The 24,602-nt window shown below is 35.2% G+C and overlaps 1 protein-coding gene across 2 annotated transcripts in view; it reads left to right on the forward strand.

Moving 5' to 3' along the window:
- Nucleotides 1-24,602, forward strand: part of COL21A1 (collagen type XXI alpha 1 chain) — a 70,131-nt gene that overhangs the window by 32,920 nt on the left and 12,609 nt on the right. For both annotated transcript variants that reach the window (XM_030447773.1, XM_030447775.1), the window contains 4 exons: nucleotides 3,177-3,230; nucleotides 16,438-16,482; nucleotides 16,844-16,897; nucleotides 23,489-23,542. In XM_030447773.1, the coding sequence (XP_030303633.1) occupies nucleotides 3,177-3,230; nucleotides 16,438-16,482; nucleotides 16,844-16,897; nucleotides 23,489-23,542 (207 nt within the window). The remainder of the gene's footprint in view (nucleotides 1-3,176; nucleotides 3,231-16,437; nucleotides 16,483-16,843; nucleotides 16,898-23,488; nucleotides 23,543-24,602) is intronic.

The raw sequence follows: 24,602 nt of genomic DNA on the forward strand, positions 1-24,602 counted from the left end.
CGTTTTGTTTACCCAGTTGTTGGTTGCACTGGTGTAATTTGTGAAAAGATAAGCTTCAGCAATATCAGGTTTAAGTTCACAGGAAAAAAAACTATTAGTATGCCATGTAAATGTTCAATTGAATTGATCAAAAGGAGATTTTTAATGGCAATTTTGTTCCTTTAATTTTTCACTTATTAATATTAAAGTGGTCTAGGGCTGCTCAAGATTAATGTTCCTTCAGTGTCCAAAAATGCAAGTATGGCATTTTAAATGGCTTGCCTAATTTCCTGTTGCCATAGTTGGAGATCTGTGTTGGTCTTCCATTTTATGACTGTGCTTGTCTAGAGCAGTCAGGGATACCGTGGCATATCTGTGACTTCTATTGTAGCAGGGAGGGATGACACAAGATCTATGAAAGAGCCAACCCATTCCAGCTGCCAATAAGGTGGATCCAGCAGGATCTGAGGCTGGAGGGACTTTCAAGCATCTTCTGAGCTAGCTTTCTGCTCATGAATGAGACAGCACTGATTACATACCATCCATAGCATCTGATTGCTATAAACTTTGTGAGATCACTGATAATTTTGAAGTTCTGCTTGCTGGTTTTGGGTAGCTCAGGTTGTCTGTAAAAAAACAATTTCAGAAGGCTACAAGTCTCCTCTGGGCAGTACCTGCAACCCCAGTATGGAAGCTTTGGTTCCCCATGGGCACCTCAGATACCACCAGGTACTTGTGATAAGGTAACTGAGTCGAGCTCCCATTCACTGTAATAATATCTTAGACTCCTGACATATCTGTAGACATCTTTGGCTAGAAAGACATATGTAGGTGTCTTAATTTGGAATTAAACAGGAGAGTTGTAACACTACAGAACTGATATTCTAAAACTTGCTCAGCTTCAGCAAATAACAGTATCCTTCTATTCAAAAATTTAATAGAACACATCTAAAATAACAGCCTTAAAAATTTAACTTTTATGGTAGGTAAACTCAATATTTCCTATTTTAGTTGGTCTCTTTATAAGGCCTAATGATACTGAGCTAAAAGGTAATGGAATAACATTATTCTATGTCAAACTGTTGTATGGCTTTCCAACTGCCCTTAGGAAAAGAAGTAAGTATTATTTGTGGAAAAAAATTATTTCCCTAGGGCTCTTTTTTCTGAAGTTAACTTCAGCAGCTAACAGCAGATCATTTCTACAATACTGAAGGACTTTTTCTTATTTTGTTACTTGGTTTAGTTTTAAATACTATGACATTAATTTCATTTTGATCTTCCAATCCCATTGATACTTCCCTGCAAATTGCCATTATGAATATAAATCTATTAAAGCAAGCATCTGGGACACTATTAGGGGAAACCAATTTAACAGACATTCTTAAAACATTCAGCCAAGTTTGTGTCTATGGATGTAGTAGCTGCCTGTATAAGTCAGTGGAGTTCTAACCAGTGATGCTACTGGAGTCTGCAGAGCAATTCAGCTCAGAGAAGGTAGGTACCAGCACAGTTGCCCAAATAAAAGCATCTGAAAGCATTTGAGATGTATTAATGTCCAAAGCGTCCTAAGGGATCTGACAAAGATGACATAAATACTATGGAAAGTCACTGCCTTTCTGGAGTGGGAGTGGGCACCCAGACAGGACACCCCTGTGTATCTCAAGTATGACCAAATGTCTGTGTGCAGGCAATGAAATTGAGTTCCTGGTAGCTGGTCAGCTGAATAAGCCTCCATCAACTGCCTCTGCTAGACTCTTGACTGTGATAGAAGCTTAGTTACCTACAGGAATTTGTTTGTGATTAATCCTGCCTTATTTTATACACATATAAATATATATAGGGCTGTGTGGGTGGGTGTGGGTGTGTGCAGACGTGTGGACACACAGATATCTCTCTTGGAGGAGTTCCTTCTCTGGTACTATAGAAAGCAGAAAAAAATACTAGATGTTTTTCCTCTCTGGTATTTGTTAACATGAGTAGGCAATAGTCACAGTTTAACATAAAATTTTCACTGACTTTGGTGGCCCCTTTAGAGTGACATCTTATACTGATAAAACATGAATTTTGAGAGTATTTCGATGTATTTCTATGCTTTTAAAGAATAATTGAATATAATAATTGTATGAACCTGAAACTGAAAAGACATTTTCAGTTTTAAACTGAAAAGACATTCTCATGACTATTTCTTAATTATTGTAGTACAAAAATATGACATATTTGTTAGTTTTTTTTCATTTTATAATAGTTAACAGAAGTCATATTCTCAATTTGAACATTTTGTCAGCTTGATTTCAACATCTGCTTGCTATAAAACATTGCTTCATTTTGGGTCAGTAATGAAATTCAGAGCAGTAACATAGAGGCTGTCTTTGAAGGAAATTTCTGCTGGAGCTTTCCTGTTTTCTTACAATATTCATTCTGGGAAAGAATGTGGAAAAAAGCATGGCTTGAAACCCAGATGCTACCCGTTGTTACTTCAACTCCAGTTTTTTGTGATTTTAGGTTAATTATTACCAGAGTATTTATCCATATGTATATACACACAAATATAAATTGATCTTTGAATTTGTTTTATGTGCTTTTATTTCATGAACTGTTTTTGACATTTTCAGAATATTTTTTGTAACATTCTTACTTTGAGTAAGAACATAAAGATTTTATCATATCTGGTACTGCTATGTTCTGGAGTGCTTTGAACTAGTTTTCATAATATTAGTTGTACAAATCATTAAACAATAGCAAGTTATTATTGTTTTATGTGCTTCTTTAACCAATAATTCCTGTTCTCCCTCAAAAGACTCTCTCATCTCATTTTGCAAACTTCTTGACAGCTGTTGGACACAGTATGAGGGCATATCAGATTGAGGGCATATCAGATAGACAACACTTTCTTACTCTTTTTTACACTGTTTTTAAGAGTGTTTTTTTTTTTATGAACCTTTAATCAGAAGTGTTGGTTTTACATTTTACTTTAATTTTGAAGTGTTCAAGGCCAGGTTGAGCGGGGCTTTGAGCAACCTGGTCTAGTGGGAGGTGAGAACTAGAGGGTCTCTAAGGTTTCTTTCAAACCAAACCATTTTATGATTTTATTAAAAATAATAATTTACTATTTGAAATAATTATTTTTATTATGCAAAAGGAGCTTGTTGTTTTGGTTTGGTTTTATATTGCATTTAATAGTCATCTTTCTTTTAAAGGGAGAAGTCGGACAGCCTGGATCTCCAGGCCAGGAAGGCCATCGTGGAGAGCCCGTAAGTGATTAAAATGCTGACATAATCTTATGTACTGCTTGGTTCAGGGTTTCTTTTGGTTTTGTTCTTTTTTTAGTTAACAGATTTTTCTAAAAATGTTTTTTTATTTTCTGGTGTTCCACCTTCAAATTTGGATTTAGTAAAAGAAATAACCAAGTATTTAAAGTCAAAGATGCCTTAAAAGAAAATATTCTTCACTACATTAATTTTATATACCAATTTAAATATATGTTATAAAATTATCTCATTATTAACCTCCTTCTTGTTGATGGTATGGTGTGGTAAGATGTCGATAGATACTTGCATGAGGAAAGATTATGGTCCTTTTTAACTCTAAATTCTGCACCTTGATATATGTTCTTTCATACACTTGTACTTTCACATACTTGCATATGATTGCACTTTCAAAGTTTACTCTCTCTTTTGCCCAGATTTATTGGTCTTTTATTTCCTTGCATCTTGTTCACGCTGTCCATGTTATCTGTCTCTGTATTCTTATCGCTTAGCAGGGGAACATGCTGCTGCATTTTTGGTTTTGAAATTGATCCCCTACTGGTGTTTGGGCAGCTCATTTTTCCTCCTCTGTGTATGTGATAAGTAGGCTTTGTCTTCTTTCCTTGTTTGGCTCTTTAAGGGCACCAGGCTTGGCTTGAAGCAGAGGAGCCCTGGTATCTGGTTGGAACAGCTGAAAGCTTTGAGGGTTGAGAGGGAGCCAATGGTCTTCAAACAATCAGTAATTCTCCTGTAGGCCAACAGCAATAAATGGAGCCTGGTTGGTGGAACACTGCCTTCCAGATGAATTACATTGTGAATTATAAGATAAGGAGATAAATCTTTATACATTCAGAAATTTTTGTGGTACCGAATGTAATGAGAGGCACTATGTGTTATATGGTACTGAAATCTGGCAGAGTTTTGATAACTGGGAGATGGAAATAACATTCTCAGCTGAAAAATTCTCAAGGTCTTTCATTTAAATATTTTATATATTCACCAAAACCTCAAAAAATACTGTGAATAGACTTCAAAACATTGGGCAACCATTCCCAAGAGACTTTCTTCCCACTTGGCTGGCTTAAGTGAAGAACACACATAATTCCTCACTTGGTTATGTATTTTTCCTTCTTTGCCCCAGATAACTATAAGATATGTTAACCTTTCACAATCTATGGTATTTTCAGATGTAAAGAAGATGAAAATGAATGTTAATTAAAAAACATAAAATACAAGTGAGGAGGTTTTGGTATATTGTTAGTTAGTACACCATAACAAATGTTTTGAGATAATAACAAAACTTAGGTTATTTTCTCTAGCCTTGAATTGTTTATCTTAATTTTTGGAAATAAAGTTAGCCTTGTTTTTTTTAATTGATCTAAAAAACAGGAGGAAGGCATTTCTCACCTAAGGAAAACTTTAACATCTCTCTTTCTAATCTTATATCTTTGGTTAAGTCTGACATATATATTAAAGAAATGTATTTTGGTTTAAAATTAGTATAAATCACAATAGAACATTTAAACAGCATCGTAAACTCATCACTTAGGGCCCATACTTTTGCTTTAAAGAGAAATGAAATGGCAGATCTAAGATATTAAAACCACTAAGAAGTCTTTCAAAATCACCATAAAACAATAGAGGAAGACTTCTGATATATAGACAACAAAAAAAGATTTATACATTCCTAAAAGGGCAAGCCAGATTGCACCCTCTGCTTCATTTATAATCAGTAGATGTTCTTGTGAAGAGCTGGAAGTCTCCATGCTGTCCAGGAAAGTTCCTTAAGGTAGCCACTAGGCAATGTAAGACACATAATCATACCTGCTCATCTGCCTCTGTGGGTGTAGTGCCAGACATGGTGCTCTTACCTCTATAGAACCTGGAGGACAAGCATGAGGCATTTCTGTGCAGCAGCTTTGTGGTAAAAGTGTGTGCTTGCCATGTAAAATGTGGGCTCCCCTATTCAAGTAGAGGGTAGTTGGCTTTCATCCAATAGCCAAGTGTGTTGTACTATGGAGGCTGTGAGGGGTGTCCTGTGCAAGTTACTGCTTCTGTTGTTTCTGTTCTTCTCCAATGTGTATTTGATGCATAATGTGTAAGTGCCTCCTCTCTGCTCCTTTTTTGTGTAGTTCATTATGATCTTCTCTGGTGGGATGCCCTAGTAGTCAGGTCACTGATGTGCAAGAGAGGGACTGAATTCTGCTGTGCCTTCCATGTGATAGCCAAGTAGGCTGCCTAAGCTCGAGATAGGCTTTGTATGATACTGTTGAAACTGTGTGACTCCATATCATTGACCATCCAGATGCCACTCTGGCCCTGGGACAGCTCAGCTGGTTGCATGGATACCCTGCCCACATAAAATACATGCAAACAGTCTTTATTTCATCTATTAGCCACCTTAGTGTTAGACATGGCCTAATTTGTAAAGTTGGTATTTTTAAAAATTGACATCTTATGATCCTTCTTGCTTTAGCAACTAAAAGTTGTGTTAATTCATAGAAATGAATGCATCAAGATACAACATCTAAAAGGCAACTGTCTAGGAGGGGGAGCAGAGCTGAACAGAACTCCAGCTTTCTCCAGCCTCTGAGAGGTGTGGTTATTTTTTGGACAACAAACTTTCTGGGATATTATTACTGTCATTAATCTCCAGATTTATAAAGATCAAAAGTAGGTTGCAAAGCTAAGTGAGTAATTCCAAGTGATGTGGTTGTTTCCCCTCAATGGTATGGTTTGAACTTGTTAACCAGGCCATTCCAATCCTATCCACCCTGTATAAAAATAATGCTTGACAGTATGGAGAAAATAATTTAGATAGCATTCAGAAAGCTAGTAATCAAGCTCATTTTACTGATGACAAATATAAGCCATGGTGTTGTTGCTGCTGAGGACCTTAATGGCTTGTCATCTGATGACAAGCTGTTTTGATAAGTACAGTTTTTTGAGGGACCAACTGCCTAAAGGATAGAATAAATCAAGATTTATTTGGCCTTACTTTCAGCTGTCCTTTTTAACATAGGTAGAGTTTTGTCTGAGCTGGGTTTCAGTGAAAGACATCTTCTTGTGTTTACAATCCTGCAGATGGAAATGCTGAACTGAGTGCTTGTGGGTGAAGCTGGCAGGACATTCACAGCACTCTTCTAGGCCTGGCATATATTATCCAGCCACAAGTAATATGTCTGAACATTTGCAACTGCTTATGTTTACTCTCCAGAAATCATATTTTTCAGAAATACAGCTGCAAACACTTCAAAGGGTAGGAATTGCCCTTAATATTTAGGTCACATCACAAGACCTCAGATGTGGCCTGTGATAGAAGCATAGCATGGTTTTAGCTTCTGATCTGAGTCCCACTCTTATACCTATATTCCTGGTTTGTCTGTTGATCTCTTAGAAGATAAATGCATTCTCCGAAAAATGTTTTCTTTATGCTAGGGTATGGTAGTAGAATTGATTTGAAACGTGCTCAAGATTCACTAAGGTTGTAGAAATGTTCAACAGAAGTTACTATGTTTTTCCTCAAAAAACAGAAAACTTTAAAATATAACATAGAAACTGATATAACCAGGCAGTCTGGCTATATTACCTAAGGTTTAGGTAATTCGACTGCATCTATAGCTATGCTGAGATTACTAGAATATGCATATAAAAATGATATAAGACATGACAGTATAGTTCCTGTGTTCAGCTGTATTGAAGTCAATAGAACGATTCACATTGAATTCAGTTTGGACTGGGGCCACAATACGTGCTGTAATAAACCCACTGACCTAATGCAACGTGGAAAATAATGCCTGCTTTTCTAACTGTAAAACTAATAGTTCCCTCCTATCTAATTCTCTGTTCCTCATGATTTCTAAATTTCTGTCTTCACACACTGCAACTACATTGATTATATTATTAGTTTTCTATAATTATATAGTATCTGTATTTTGTCTACAGACACTTAGGAATGTATTATTTCTGGATTTTTTTTGTCAGTTGGTATCATTTCAAAAGGGATAACTTTGGAAAATCAACTGGAGAAAAGGTGGCATGCTTTGCTGCCATTTCTATAAAATTATTGGATTAATGCAATGTTAACAAAAGCAATATCTTAAAAGGTGTAGTACATACAAAAGGAAATACAAAAAGAGCTGTAGTTGTAAGCCTATTCTGACCAAGAATGATGTGTTGTAAATAGTTATACCCAGTACTCAGAGTAGTCTGGTTTGTGCTTGTGTGCTGTAATAACCTTTTTATTCCCAGGTGAAGTGCTTTGGCATATGCTTATACGGTCTGTAGAGTAAGAGCTGTGATATATATTGTTCCACCCCTGTTTTTTTTCTCAGTGAGGGAACAATCTTACTTCATACTGCAGCTTCATCTTTCAGCTGTCTTATATCCAGGTTGGATAAGATTGAGTCTAGGGATCTGGTATGAAACTATGAATCAACATGGTGGTATGGATGTAGAAAGTACACAGCAGATAGACCCCCTTGTGGTAATACTACTCAGCAATTCATATAAATGCTTACCCACTTAAATACTTGCACACAGAAGAGGCTGGAGAACTTCACATCAGTTGCAGAGACCATAATATGCATATGCTTACAAACATCACTACCTTTTTTTCTGAATACCAGAAGCTATATTTTCTTAGTATATTATTGTAGTGGGGATTTCTATAGAGATGCTTCTATTGGTATTTGAACATTATAGGTATACAATTTGACTTTTAATGTAATTGTAAGTGGGAAAAGGTCAGTTTACTACAGGGTAATTCTATATTTACTGTAAGTTTCCCCCTTCTGCCCCCCAATTTATAGTGAACATAATGCACCATATGCAAAATATAGACCAATCCTTTTAAACTGTTGATTGGTAATTTCACCTGGTCATGGGCAATGCTCTATGAGCTACTGCACCTCAATGCAATTTCTGTTTGTGTGTGCATTTCCATACTTCATTTTCTGGCATAGCCATTATCAGTTTTCTCAGGTTTGTATCACTGCATTTAGACATAGTAGAAAGTGTGTTTTGAATCTGAGTAGTACAGCTCAAGGAAAAATTCCCATGTGTATTCAAGTGTTGCTCCACAAAGCACAGAGATGTGGTGTTTCATGTTTCTAGGGAAAGAGCCCTCTTCTTGCTATGAATTGTGTCTCTGTCAATGTTCTTTTAACTGTTTGAGGCAGCTTAGCTTTTCAGATTAGTTAAAATCAGTCAAACTGAACTCCAGAAAATGTGGAAAAGAAAGGTAAGCAAACAACTTAAAGCAGGGTTTCTTTGTTATTTTTGTGTTCAAGTTGTAGCTGGGCTCTCAAAGTAACTAGTTTCTTGTTAGGTTTCTTTCATGTGTCCTTCATTATCAATGGCATTGTGTTGTTCTAAAATAATGCTTCTACTAAGATTAAAATATCATGTTGGTATAGGATATCTCCTTCCCAAACTAAAAAAAAAACCTCTGTGATACGTATACATATTCTTTTCATTTGTTCCACATATTTTTGTATTGGAAGTTTTCTTTACTATGTATATTATAAACAACATTCATGGTTTTTTTTTTCATTTTTCTGTTTGTTTTGTTTTTGAGTTTTTTGGTTTTTTCTCAGATAGATTTTTAAAATATTGTACCTTTGTGCTTAGCCATTATTCTCAAAATACTACTTGCCACAAACCAAATATTGCTCTGGATTTTTGAAGCACAAGGAATGCATTGTTTATGGGATCCTGCTCCTCAGCCAAGCCTAAAATTTTAACTTGAGTATTGAGTATATATTGAGTATATACTCATATTGGACCAATATAAGGATCAGCAAAATCAAGGCCAGTACACCTACTACAACCAAGAATAAAGACATGTTCTAGCAAAATATTTAAGAAACAAATTTGACTATTACTGTGCAAATTTGTTTTTGCTTTAGTAATTATAGTTATTAAATTTAGTCTTACAGATTGCTAGGTGAATCAAGGTGTGATTTTGCCTTCTTATGGTCTAAAAGGGTTTGACCCGAGACTCTGTACAAACTTTCCTTAGCTATTTCTTAGATAGGAGCTACAAACCAGACACAGACTAAAGGAATTATCACAGAAATTCTTGCCTGACAATGGATAGGAGGATGTAGAAAATACTTTTTTTGCCTGTTATTTACTGCCAGATTCTTTGTGTCAGAGTTTTCGGGTCTGCCGTAGCCAAAAATGAATGCTGGTCCATCTTAATAGCCAGCAACGGACCGATTTTCTAGTAATTTTATAGTCCTTTTTGGAACACAGTTTTACTGTTTTCATTTGCTACATCCTGTGGCAAGTTTCACAGTATGCACCATATGGAAAAAATGCATGATTTGTTGTTAATGCTGCTCACTGCTAATTTAGCTAGTGGCTCCTTACTACAGGAAAGGTGGATGGCTGAAAATTGCATTCTTCTACATCAGTGTGACCTGTATGAACAGAATGAACCCAACTGTGACTCTCCTAGTGTCTGAAGTGTTGGGTGCAAGGAGCAGTCAGTGTCCTTCAAGGAGGCTCTGCCATCATCTACCTGCCCTCTCTTACATGTCCAAGGTGCTCAAATTGTGTGACCCTTCAAAAGCTTTTCCTCATAATTTAAACAGTGGTGAAATTTAAAACTTTTTGAGTCATGTAACTGCTCGAATATCAGCGTGTCTACATGTGTCAGACAAGGGTCAGGCTGTCAGCTGTTAGAGGTCAGTGTAAACTCTTTAAGCAGTCTGGATGGCAGATTGCACAGTCTGTAAGGTTGGTGCCTGTCATGGCAGGTGGAGGGAAGGCATCGTGGTGTGGCCTGCAGGGCTGAGGGCTCAGGGTTTTTTTTGGCCACCTTTAGTTCCACAAAGATTTGACAAATGATACTTAGATTATTTTGAAGGGTATTTGTGAGAAACACTGAGACCAGTTTCAGGCTGTTGCAGAATACACATAATTTAAATTTTCTGTTAGTAGTGTCACCTTTCAAAACACAAGTGTCCAAGGTCTGTGTTTCTGGCATTGAAACAGGGCTCACTGTGTTCCACATTTAACAGACGTGTGTTCTATTTTTAAAAGCTGATTTGCCAAAAAAAGAGGTGTTAGTGATATCTGGTTTTATAACTGCAAAGATCTCCGTAGTGCTTTTTCCTGTCCTGCATTTAATTTAAAGCTGCTCTGCTAGCTCAGTGGATGCTCATTATGTCTGTGAGAATGCTTCTTTGCATTCAGCCCATTTTTCGTCACAAGTTCTAACTGCTCACTCATAGCAGATGCTGCTTCGTTGAATTTCTATTGCATGTATTTTGCTACTTTCCCCCGTAGAAAGATTTATCCATTAGACAGATTTGGTTTATGTCTTTAATCCTATTAGGATTATCAAGGCTTTGCTGTAGTCTTCTAAAAATTATCTTGACTGTTGTACTTTTATCCAAATTATGGCTTGACTTGTACCTTTTTACATACATCCACTAAATCTCTCATATATCATCAAGTATGTTTATTCAAGCAAGGATCAGTAAGATATAAACAATTGTATTTTTCAGGTGCTTAAAAGGATCATGGGAACATCTAAGTAATTGGATATCTTTTGTGAATCTTTTTCTATGGCTGAAATTCTTATACTGCCCTTTAGTGTCTTCCCAGAATCAGAACTTCAGGGTTTTTTGAGAGTGGAAGGAGCCATTTGATTGAAACATAATTCAGAGAACTCATACACATTAGAAAAAACATGTTCTTATCAGTAATTATTACTTTTAGCTGTTTTAAACCTGACCCTTCAGCTGACTCTGATTAGCAGTTAACCTGCTGAAGAAAAAGTAGGTCCAACCTTAGCACCATTGTGGCAATCTTAAAATGCCAGTGGACTTTTTAGGACTGAAACACAGAATACCATTTCTCTGTGACTTTCTGGGAATCTCTTGTGAAGCTTGTGTCACTGCCTGAATGATAAATGATCACTGGGGATACAGTTTGAATTCCTGTTTTGTAAATGGGCAGCAGCCTAGGCTGTGACCATCTATTAACAAAAGTTTCTAAATACTACTCAATGAATCAATTTTTAAAAAATCATCATAATTTAGGCAAGGTAGAATCACAGCAAAATAACCTTATCAAAAAATCAAATAGAAAAGCAGACACCATCTTAAGCCATAAAATAAAACATAATACTTACCAATATCCATAAAGAGAAATAGAGAAGCTGGTAGATTATTTTGCTCAAAAAATAATGACCTCTGAAACAAAGGATTTATGCTTGCCTTACATTTCATTGCTTTTTTTTTTTTTAGGTCTTGCTATTTAAACAGAAAGTATTGTTTCTTCATAAGTTTAAAAATCATGATTATTTTAAATAGAGAAAAACTATATTATTCAGGTAATCATCTTAATGTGGAAAGAAAAAAGAATAGTATAAAAAACTGTTCTATAGTGATTTTTTCTAAACAGTATTTATGAAATGTTTCATAGATTACAAAATAAGTCCAGATGGACTGTACTCAGTGAGGACTCAGATTAAAGCAGTATTTTGGAAGAGTTTTGCATACCTTCCCTAAGAAAAAAACATGATAAGATTATTTTACTCATATTCTCTCCATCTCTTTGGAAAATAACAGATAATCTTTGCTTATAACAGAGAATAACCTTTTTAAGTATTGTATAATGTTGCATCTTTCAGAGATATAATTTGGTTAATATGATTATCTAGAGTATAGAAACTCCTACTTCCTATACTAGGGCTTTCAGCCAGTACTGATAAATGATGTCCTTCCAGGCTCTGAAAAGAAGATAAAGACAGTAGAAGAAAATGAGGAATAGAATAACCTAATAAATATTCATTTTATGTTCATATAGTTCTTGTTTTATTTTGTTTTGGAAAAAGTTGTTATGCATCCTTTTTTTGCTGTTCATAAGCACGAAGTTAAGCATGAGGGAGATACAAATAATCCATAGTACTAGGTAGAAAAAATTGGAAAAATATTTTGAAAAATGTAGCTTGTGGCTTAAGTAAAAGTCCTTACACCTAGCTGATATGTTTATAAGGCCTTAGGGAATTTACTGAATGGATTTTTTGTAGGGCTGCTTGGAAAAAAATCCAGATGTTTAATATAATCCAAAACAAAAATAGATACTTCATGATTAATGAAAGCTACAAGAAAGATTTTCCATGGATTGTGAAACCATGTTCCTTTTACAGTTAAATCCATTGTTTCTGCCAGGTATTATCAAAGAATGGAAGATCTATTTAAATTGCTAAACCTGGGATAAAATAAAGTATTTTTACAGAATTGTATGAGTTTCTTAATTGAAGCCCACCATCACAGCAGAAACAAATTCATGCTTTTGGGTGTTTGGAAGTCCCAGTGAGGGTACAGCTGAGGAAAACTGCATCAGGGGATTTAGTTGTGTATGCAGATAGTCTTTGTTCTGTGATGAAGCCATGAGACCCATAGCTAATTGCTATTTTTTGCAAGCAAATCACACCCATAGCTCCTTTACCTTTGGGTATCCTAATTTACTCTTATATATCTTGTGGTTCCTAGCCAGAGTGAAGACTGTGGGAAGCTTTTGCTGTCTGTGCCTCTAGAGACCTATCACTCCAGGCATAGACAAACAAGCAAAAGAAAGGAAAAAAAATTTTTTTTGCTCTAGAGAGATCAAGGTGTGTAGGATTTGGTCACCTAGGCACTGTCATCAAGAGCTATTTGACATGTATGAGGGCAGCTGCAACATCTGATGTGTGCAAGACAGTTCTTAGAATAACAACTCTCTCAACATCTTTTTCAAAGGGTAGATCACCTACCCCACAGCACCCTTAGTGACACCAAAGACAGTTTCAGTTACCTACATGACATTCAAATGTCAGTTACGGTACTTGGATGTACCCTGGAAAGGCTGAATAAAAGGTGAAGACAACAATGTCGCTATAAATAAAAAATCTTGATTAGTTGTCAACCTGGTCCATGATTCCATTTGTTTTAGGCACAAACAGCAGTGTATGAGAAAAACTGCAGCTGAGTCTTTGGGATAGACACATTTTAAAACTAAGGAACGAGGTTTACTAGGCTTGGAGGCTTTGAATTCCATGTGACTATAGCACTTGCTTATTAAGGCTAAAATAATATTACAGGCTTTTCTGGGATAAGGGAAGTTTTCTCATTTAAAAGAAAATTTCAGAGACAAAAAAGGCATTTGAGTGAAATGAAGGTAACTGAGAGAGAAAAATGTATGATGATAAAAGAACTAAGTGGAAAGGCATGCAATAAACCTCATTTTTATATCTAAAGATTCACTGAATAAACCTTACATGAAATTTGATATAAAAGAAGAAAAGGAACAAGTTATCCGATTGAAAAATGTAAGATGGTCCAACTCATGTAAGGACAGAAATCACTAAATCACACCAAATGCTTTGATTTTTTGTTTTTATGACTAAAAAAGCAATGGTATGTTTTATTAGCATTATAGCTGCATATATGACAAATACAAACAGTTTAAAATAAGTTTTCTGTGAAGAAAATCTAGAATTACAGTTCCTTTTTCTTATTTTATATGACCAAAATGTTGCTTGATAGCTTTGCAAAGGACATTTCCCAAATGCAATTTTTTTTTTTTTGTGTCCAGTGAATCATTAACTATTCCAAAGCATTGATTCTATTACTCCCAGTGGGTGGCAGTTCTCCCATTTGTAGCAGATCCAAACACTGTGTTTCCCTTAGTGGCAGAAGAATCATGTGATGAATCTGTTTCATATTAAGTTTTGATTAGCATAGGCATTTGTAATAATTTTAGTTACAGTATACTCTTCATAAAAAATACATTTTATCTTACATATTGAGTAAAACTAGTTGCTTCACCTCATGCTTTAAAGTAAGAATATATCTTTTGATAATAAGGCTAAGGTTTCTTTGATAGTTTAATTGTTACATCACCCTATTAAACATAACTTATTAAAAGCGTGGTATTACTCATGGTGGACAAAACAATGCTCAGATCCTCTGGATTCATGTTGCATGTGCAGTTTCTGTTTAGGAACACAACCTATTTCCAAAGCTTGGTTTGGCTTTTGACCTAGAAGTTAGGGAAGAAAATCAGGATGTCTAAACTAATTTTTTACCTTGCCTTCTGGGAAAGTACAAACCATTGTAATAGGCACAGCCAGAGATTTTACATGTAAAAGGATGCAATAGATTGAGAACAGATAATGAGAAGGAAACCAAATTTAATTTTTCAGGGATCCTGGAGCTGATCCTACAGAAATTAGTCTTTGTGATTCCTGAACCATGGAAGCTATACAGAATAACAACTCTCCTGGGAAAAAACTCATATTTAATGACCAAATTATCCATTTCATTCTTCTTTTGTGCCAACTTACATATGGAGAATAACTGAAAATCTCTGTCCTGTGTACTCTAGGAATCACTCAGTTAGTCAAACTGATAGACTCATTCTTAGCTGAGTGAATGTTAATGAGCCATAAGAGAATTTTAAAGATCTGAAAAAAGCTCTCACTGAAACAAGAGCCTCAGTTCTATGCACTTCAGTAATGCAGAGTCAACCAGAAAAAAAAATAAAAAAGGAAAAAAAGGAAATATGACTTAGTTTTACAAGTGCTGATCTTTGAGTTTTAGCTGCCTTTGCTATTGTTATAAAGGGCAAGTTAAATGTATTGTATCAGCAGTTTCTTTTAACCAAGTAAATTCAACACAACTCTGCAGGACATTGTGTTTCTTCTTTCAGGCATGCTCATATAATAGTAAATCATTTGCTGTGTTGAGTTAGTATGTGGAACCATCATTCTTAGTGCTGAAATCATGGAAATCTTTGGTACATCCTTTCAGTACAAGAAGGCTGCTGCCTAGTGGGAGGTTTTTTTAGCAAATATGAAATTCTCACTTGCATTACAGGTTCAGATATGTATAATTTCGTTTTATATTTCACAGCCAAATAAATTAACTGTTAAATAATTATACTGAGAACTCATGGACAGGTCTGGAAGTTGTAAATGTGGTGCTCAATATGCCCTATTTCCCATCTCTTCATTTGTGCAAAGGTCTAAGATACTTTAGCTGGAAGAGCTGTTACATAATGTGAGCAGAAATCTTAGATGAGGCATTGTTTTCCAGTTCTTTTTATTATACTCTTTGATCTCTTCTTTTAATGATAGGTATATTGGAATTCTCATGACCTGTAAAATGCTTAGGAGGCCATTGTTGACTCATGTGCATTGGCCAATGAGCTATTTCTGGTTGATGGAATAATGATTAACTAGAAGATGGGTATAAACTGCAAAACAATAAAACTGTATTTTCCAAGCGAGTGTTGCACAGATGTTGTACACATGGAATCCATCAGGTTATTCCTAGTCATTACATTCATGTTATTTTTTTTCCCACAGAATGCATTTGTTTTGGTGGTGTTTAAACAGTTTCCTTGTTTTCAGCATTGAGTATTAATTTAAATATTAGATTAAGATGTAAAATCTCTAAGCCAAATTCTTGCTGCAGAATTATGATGGTGTCTGTCCAATATTTAAAAAAGAGTTTTACTTGAAAGAACAAATATAATTACTGAATGCAGACTACTGCTTTAAGTATTTGTAATTCAAGTATTTAAGGTTTTATTTTAAAGCTGAATTATGTTCAGTTGAATGATCACTATAGGAAAACTGAGATATAGTATGGCTCAATGAGCATTGATGCTGAGGAAATGCAGGGATCTTCAAGTATTTATGGAGTTGAAAAGTAGCATACATAAATATCATAATAACTATTTCTTGTGTAGTGTTACAAACACTGTATGTTAGAGAGGAAAATAGGATTTATCATATTCATGGTCCTATTGACCAAGATTTTTACTCTATTTGATTGGGAATTCTTATGGATAATAAAAAGTGGTTTCTTTGCTTGTGTCAGTCAGAGTTTTCAGTAAAGTATTATAGTCCACGGTGGGCAAATGGAAGCATGTCCAGCAGTAGACATGGACTCCTGGCATAAAAGCACTGGGTAGCAACTGAAAATTAGTGTTCTACTGTATCCCCATTTAAATAGTGTGTATGTTTCCATCTGAAGCTCTTCTATCTTATAGGTTTTTTAAATTTTCTATTTCCTGCCCATATTTTGAAACCAAATCATACAACTAATGTTACATTTATGGGAACATGAAGGAGGGGTGTGTGAGTTTATATATTACTTTCTGGAGAAACTATTTGATACATTTAAAAGGTTTTCTTTTTCTCCCTTAGGGAATTCCTGGAATCCCTGGAAATCAAGGAGCAAAAGGACAAAAGGTATTATTAATAGTTCAAAACAGAGTTAAAACCTGTGCGTATCCATACTCATTCCAAAATAAGGAATCTGTTCAGAGGAACACAGTCTGTGTTCAGACGAGAGTCTTCATAGTGGGGATTTAGGACGTCAGCTCATGCTGCAAAGGAATGGAAACATGCTCCAAACTGTGGCATGCTTGAAAATCTCTTACTAAGTCTAATTTCAGGAATTCCAGATGGAATATATAAATTAAAAGTAAGAAATTAATTTCATAATATGAGAAACAAAGTTAAGTAAACCTGCATAAAATAATGTTAAAAGATTTGTTAACCATATATACATTGATCACGAAATTCCTGTCTTTGTGTAAAAAAAATAAAGGGTGAAATTGGACAACCGGGTCTCCCAGGAGCAAAAGGATCACCAGGAGATACTGTAAGTTTGCAGAATAATGTTATTACAAACAAATAATTCTGATGCTGCCATTCTCTACTTGTAACAAACAAACTATGTAGCAAACTAGCATTTTGGAGCTGTCAAATAATAGAGTAAGGATGTCAAAAAATAAATAGGCTGTCAAAAAATAGAGTAAGTATCATCTCTGAATTCTGCCCAAAATGTTACATATACTAATTTTCCTTTAACATAAATGATTACCTGACTGCACATTTGATAAATCCAGCAAACACATTATTCTGAATTTATGCTCTGAAATAGTTAACTTTGAATTAACTTTGAAAGTACTGAAGTAAATTTATTTTGAAGGTTAATTTTGACTTAAATATTGTCACGGTGTGCAATGGACTTCTGAAAATTAATTCCAGTTTGCTTTTGTTCTAGTGTTCTTTTGACAAAGAGTGTGAGAATAGTTGAGGTCACTGAATTCCGGAACTACTTAAAGAGAGATTTTAAATTTCAGAAATTTTTAAATGTCAGAAACTGAAAATAATTTTGAACAGTCCAGCTTATCACCTCTTTATTCCTTTATGAGGAGTGTAATTTCTGTGTTCTTTATAATCCTTCAGAAACAGCAATACTACAGTAATTGTGTTCTGAAAGTTGTTTCAAGTGTGTACAGACTTTAAAAAACCAGAAATTTTAATGACAAAAGGGACCGATGCTTGAAACTTGTTATAGATCTTTCACTAATTGCTAAGAATTGGTTGAACATAGACTGTCCTGAAAAATAATTATAGTTTCTATTGAAATGTTTTTTAATGTTTACATGCTTCCATTATTAATCATACTCACTATTCAAGTCTCTTTGCGTTTTTCATTTTGTGCTTGAGATATTTTATAATTTTTGCTGACTAAAATGCTTCTGATTTTCCTGGCTTATCATCATAAATAAGGTGTTTACTGTGACTTTTTAGCTAGTTAAAGAACCTATATTTCACTCTATGTTTGACCTCAGGTAGCTCAATACAGACTATTACTGCTAGAATGAAGTAAATACTGTAGAGAATAAAGTAGAGAATTAAGACTGATTCTATTATCTTGCTACTATAAGAGATGCAGAATTAGTACACTTGTCAGGGACAAAATATATACCACTTGTTGATTTGTATCTGAATGGCATATGTAAATGTTTTAATTTGTAACAGCACTGGGAAGATCACTTTTTTTTTTACGTTGTTGCCTCATTTGAGATTCACTACACGCAGTGCAAGTAACAGGCTTCTCCATACCCAGTCCTAATAAAACTTCAGTTTCTCAGGAAGGCAAGAAAGCAGGTCAATAAAAATATTTAATCAGGAACTTTCAACATTTATGTAGTATTTTTACGGGGATAAATATTCTACACAGGAAACTGTAAGATAGTGCTTATTAAGCTGGGAAAATGCTTTTGAAGATAATCACTGAGACCAGCTCTGTGCTTTTGGTTTTGATAACAGTACTGATCACTTTTCTGATCAAGAAGTCAAGACTTCTTGTTTTTCACTGGCCATTTGTTCTCTATTTTTCTGTAAAGGCTGCCCTTTCTCTCCAGTCAGAAAGTGCAAGAAATTCCAATGCTTTAGGCTGATTAGGAGTCTAACTTTACTTTTCAGGGATTAGAAATTTGCAGAAAACACCCCCACCCCCAAATTTTTTCTTTGATCTTGCATCTGAATTGCACTTAAATCAGGTAGTAGACTTCATTTGTAATCAGTCAGATTGTTCAGATCCCACAGCCTGTAAGTCAAGGCTTGCTGTGTCTCTGTCCAGTAATGTGCATCTATCCTTTCACAAGTAAACATCACCGTTTTTGAGGTGGTCATCTGATATTGGTTGTTCATTTTCCAGATTGATGCTGAGATTGTTAATTCCACAAAGGACTCTTAAATCTTTAGTTTAGTGTGCTCTGATTGTGCTTAATACTGTCTAGTCATCTGGAATCCAGATGGATATGCAAATTATCACTTAGAGAAACTGAGAAGGTTTTTGAACTGCAAATAGACTTCTCAGAGTTGTACAGTCCACTGATCTAATCTTTCTTCCTATTTCTTTTCTTATTTTTTCACTTGGTTTCATTGTTTTTCATCAACTGAATTTCAGAAGAAGTAAGGGTGTGAGTTGTGCTTTCTTCTATACCTCTGTATTACCTCTATTACCTCTGTTACCTCTGTAGATAACAACAAAGAACAGAGCCATGACTAATGCTGGGTTTTAAAACAAACTAACTTGACTCTGGTTTGCAGATAAAAAAGATTTTATAGGGAGACATATGTATGTCTATGAATATATTGAAGAGCTTCTTTTCCCATGGTCACAGTTCCATAATAAAATATGTGATCGTTTCAAACCAATCAGCTGAAATTAAAATTAAAAATATTAAAAAAAAAAAATAATAAAATTAAAAATATTAACTGAAATCAGCTTTAGGTTTTGCAGATTCTGGTTCTGCAGATTCTGTCACCCAGTAAGTTCAGAATTTCCTGCACAACATTCAGCTAGTTTGCATGTACCTTGCAGCTCTTACTTTACTGACTCTACCAAAGGCATGACCACTATATTGGCCTAGAAAACAAACAGCATCCTGGCTTGTATCAGGGATAGTGTGGCCAGCAGGAGAAGGGAAGTGATGGTGCCCCTGTACGTGGCACTGGTGAGGCTGCACCTTGAGTGCTGTGTTCAGTTCTGGGCCTCTCACTGCAAGAAGGACATTGAGTTGCCGGAGTGAGTTCAGAGAAGGGCAGCTAAGCTGGTGAGGGGTCTAGAGAACAAATCTTCTGAGGAAAGGCTGTGGGAATTGGGATTGTTTAGTTTGGAGAAGAGGAGGTTGAGGGGAGACTTTATTGCTCTCTGCGACTGCCTGAAAGGAGGTTGTAGGGAGGTGGGTGTTGGCTTCTTCTCCCAAGTAAATAACAATGGGACAAGAGGAAATGGCCCAAAGTTGTGCCAGTGGAGGGTCAGGCTTGATGTCAGGAAGAATTTCTTTACTGAGAGAGTAGTAGAGCACTGGAGTGGGCTCCCCATCTGGAGGTGGTGGAGTCACCATCCTTGGAGGTATTAAAACCCATGTATATGGAGCACTTCAGGGCATGCTTCAGGGAACGTGTTGTTTTCTTCTGGGTTGACAGCTGGACTAAATGACCTTAGAGGTCTTGATTCTGTGATTAAGGCTCTCAGAAACCCTTTATATGAAGTGAGTACACTGGTTAAATTTCTTTTCAAGGACTTAAATGACTTTTTCAGCCACCTGAAGATGTTTTCTAGAAAGAATAAGTTTTCTTGATAATCGGTTGTTTAGTTCAAATTTGGATGAAACATTGCCTGAAGTTCAAACATTCCTTCTTCTGATTAACACATGCACGTTTTCTCTCTCACCTGCACCTCCAATAATTTTTAATGAATTGCTGAATTTTTTCTTCATTTTTGTCTGAGAAAAGTTGAATAGAGTGCCAGAGGGAAGGCTGTATCATTGGCTATAATGAAGCCTTGTTGGGTTCCAAATTGTATGTATTTATTCAAGTAACTCACCTACTATGTTTTCTTCAAATTTTATTTAAATAAATAACATCTGGTTCTTGGTATACTAGAAAATAATTTTTTCTTGTTTTTCTGTCAACTCATTTTATATATCTACTGTCACCTGATAAAATAAGTAGGAAACTGATGCATGGAATATCTGGATATATTATATGGCATTAGGGAATTACAACCAGAAAAGATAATGGGATTTTCCTTGTATTAGTCACACTGAATATGTTTGTTCCAGCAAAAACAGATGGAAGTCTTGTGGACGGTCTATTAATACCTTGGGAAAATTCTTCAATATAAGTTTTTTTTTTTTAGTAATAACTATCCCTATTACATTGCCAACATCAGTAATTTATTAATTTATCTGCTACATACATAGTGTCAGCTTGGGAAAATGGGGGAGTAATGCTGCTTTTTATGTCCTTGAATTGTTCTTTATTTTTGCTCAAGACATGCTCTTCCCTTTGAATTTTACATGCTATAGTTTTAAGATCATGTTGTGAAACCTTTTCTATAAGGCATCTGAAAGTTTTCTTCTTGCAGCTTACTGATTTCATGTAGTTATCTTCCTATAATTTTAAAAAATTAAATATGTTAAATAAGCTCTAGTAATGAAAGTGCAAAAAAGGAAGTCAGGAAAACTGAATTTTATTTCTCCCTTTCCCACAGATTTCCCAGACAAATTGAATTAATGAAAATTAGTAAAAATTTACTTTGATATATAACTAAAAATAGAAAACACAAAGAATGATGTACAAGTGAATTAAGACAGTCTTATAAAAATCAGGGTTGGGTTCCAAAACCAAATTAATATTTTTTCAGTCTTGCTGTAACAAAGCTGGCACTGAACATAGGCCATAAGCAAATGGTTGATGGGAATACGCTGTCTCTTAGGTTATGAGTGGAAGCAGACCCCAGAGACTTCACTCCAGATGAAGAATAATTGGTAATTTCTATTCCAAAATTCTGAAAAAAATGGCATAGTGTATAGTAAACCTTTATTTACCAAATCACAGATGACACTAAATTAACTGCCTCATTTTTGATAAGATGACTGCTTTTCTGTGTAAGAACAAGCAGGTCTAAACTTCCAAATTCAGGAAAGTGCTGGAAATTATTTGATGTATGACATGATTAGTTTAGACCAATTGAGGTTTGATAGAAGAATTTCCATGTGTGATTGACTAAAGGGGAACAGTCTGAGAATGAGGAAAACCGGTAGCAAAGTTACTCAAGTTTTAGTCTTGTGATTGATACAGTTTATTTTTATTCACAGTCCTGTGTCTGTACCCTGAAGAGCAAGTTGCTATGTTTATTGATGGAAAGTTTTGGAGACAAGTACTCTTTTGCAACACAACAGAAAAGAAACTTGAGTTAATCTGTGCTCTCTCAGTTAACAGTAAAGCACAGGTGAAATAGCAGAAAACTGAGGGAATGCTGGTGACAAAGAATAACTCCTTGTTCCAAAGATTCCAAATTTTCTCTTGTATTTGCAAACACTAAGCCATCCTTTAAATCTTAACAAAGAAAGCTCAGATTATTTTTTTTTTGGCATAACTAAGCTGCATTTTGTGTAACAAATTACTGTAGACATACACTTATTTTTGATCATATGTAACTTTTGAAGGAAGTCTGAGATAATGAGATGGAACTGAACAGGTCCTAACATCTAGTGCTAAATGCAAAGTGGCTTTCTCTATATGAAATCAAAGGTGAGGTAACAGTAATAACTGCAGTTTTTGAAAATACTGTAAATTAACATAATTGATAAAATTTCACCTCTGATAAGTTTTATTTCATGTCCTTGTATAATTTTTTGACTTTCTGTGTTATTATGCTTTTCTTTTATGCTGTCTTAAGTAGACTCTTATAGCAGACTGTATTTCAGAATATATATGCAAGTCCAAATAAAACAATAATAATATATTGTTTTATTGAAGCATGCAGTTCTAGAATCAAAGAGAAGTGAGATGAAGTGGTGAGAAAGACACATATTAACACCAGATGTGGAAAATACTATAAATGGGAATTCCTCCCTGGAAAATAGGATTTTTTAATAAAATCTACTTTGAGAGTGGCTTTAAACAGAAATTTAGCATGCCAGCCATTTGATGGTTTAGCACCCTTTAGCTCTTATTTTACACAGCAGAGGAGTAATTTACACAGGGTATTTTACACAGGGAGCAGAGACAACTGCACATGCCTTTATCAACATATTTCCATGAGATGTGTCCAAGGAACTGTTTTGTCAATGCTCTGGCTTTATACATGTCTGGAAGTGCCACGATTTGACATGGCAGAACCTATTGGGCTCTTAGATGAACAGCTCAATTTGGAAGATCCAGCAGAAGATGCAAAGGTGTGGCCTCAAACCTAACTGATCCCCATAAATTTTCACAAAGCTTGCAAAAAGAATCAAGGCATGGCAGCCTTGACAGATTAGATCACACAGGTGGGGTTTTGAGTTGCAGAATGATTTCTTTTGGGAGGATTTCATGAACGCTCTGTGCTTTTTTTCTTCATGTTTTTTTTGATTGTTCAGTATCCCTTTCTTAGGCCATATAATGTCTTATTAATCCAGTTTCATATCAGAGCTACAGCCTGTATGCTAATAGGACCAGGGGAAATGTTTTGAAGCTGCAGCAGGGGAGGTTTAGATTAGATATTAGGAAGGCTTTTTTTACTGAAAGAGTGGTCAGGTGCTGGAACAGTCTGCCCAGGGAGGTTGTTGAGTCACCATCCCTGGAGCTATTTAAGAAATGTGTAGATGTGGCACTTGTGACACAGATTATATGAATTTGATGGGGTTTTTGTTTGGTTTGGTTTGGGTTTTTTTTTGTTTTGGTTTGATTTTTTTGTTTGGTAGGGCTTGGTGGTCTCAGAGGTCCATTCTACCCATGATTATTCTACCCGTGATTCTGGGATGACAAAAGATGTTAAATTTCCTATCCTATTTATTTCACTGTAGAAATATATTACTAACACTACTAATACTAAAGCACTATACAGCCATTATTTCTCTAGCTTTGAAGAGAAATGTCTCCCTTTTTTACAAATAAATAGGGTTTGATGGGACCAGAAGGCTCATTTGGTCTACCTGGGGCTCCTGGGCCTAAGGTAAGTGATTATTTGCATGTGACTTTGGTAAGGGACAACTTTATAGAATAAAAAATGCCAGGATTTTGTAGCTAATTTGTTGGTGTATTGAATCTTGTAGAGTACCTCTAGGATTTTCCCTATATTACCCTGAGTGAATAGTTCAGTCTCAAGAGAGCTTACTGTAGCTCAATAAATGGTGTTTGTCATCCCATGAGGTTTGGAACAATTGCAGAAGTGGTCATGAGACTGTTGCAGCTTCACAGTCCTGGAAGATGTTCTCCAATGCTAGGAGCCAGATAATTCTCAGTATACACCAGAACATTTATTTATATTTTAATTGTGTTAAATAATAACATTACATGCCTCTTTTTCCACATGAGGAGCCAAATCCATTTTGGATGTAACTTTATTGATTGCACTGCAGCTACAGTAAGAATTAATTTGATCCATGCTCTCAGAAACTACAATAGATAGTATAAATCCAGAGCTTCTAGAGTAACCTTTTACTTTAATCCAATATGAGTTTTGGACAGTAAGCACTGAATTGTTTCTCCTAGAGAATATTTAGGAATATAGAATCAATTTCCCAAACTTTCTTTACATTTATCTCCATTTCCACCCATCCATTTGTACCCAAGAGTACATATCTATTTAAAATGATGTACCAAAAACGTATTTTTTTTAGGTGGTCATTGTTTTCTATGGTCAAGAAGATTGAATAACAAAAAAATTAATAAGCTTTATCTTCATTTGTGAAAAATGCTTTTTTAAAAAAAATTATATTTTGTTCAGAATATAAACTGATCCTTACACGATTATTCTTAATAAGCTCATTCTTAGGGGTGAACATCACAAAGTAATCAATATTTCTTAGATTTTAATGAAAATCCTCATAGGCTATAATAAAACCCAAAACATATATAAATAATAGATAACTCCTCTCAGAGTTTTATTAAATAAAATGGTGGGAATATGAAGTCCATACACACAAACATGGTATAACTAAGCAAGGGAAATAAGACTGAGGGAAGGGACAGGTGAGCAGAGGCTGCCAGATCCCATTTAATCATCAGTATCT

The sequence above is a fragment of the Calypte anna genome, chromosome 3 (genome assembly GCF_003957555.1).
Source record: "Calypte anna isolate BGI_N300 chromosome 3, bCalAnn1_v1.p, whole genome shotgun sequence".
NCBI lineage: Eukaryota > Metazoa > Chordata > Aves > Apodiformes > Trochilidae > Calypte > Calypte anna.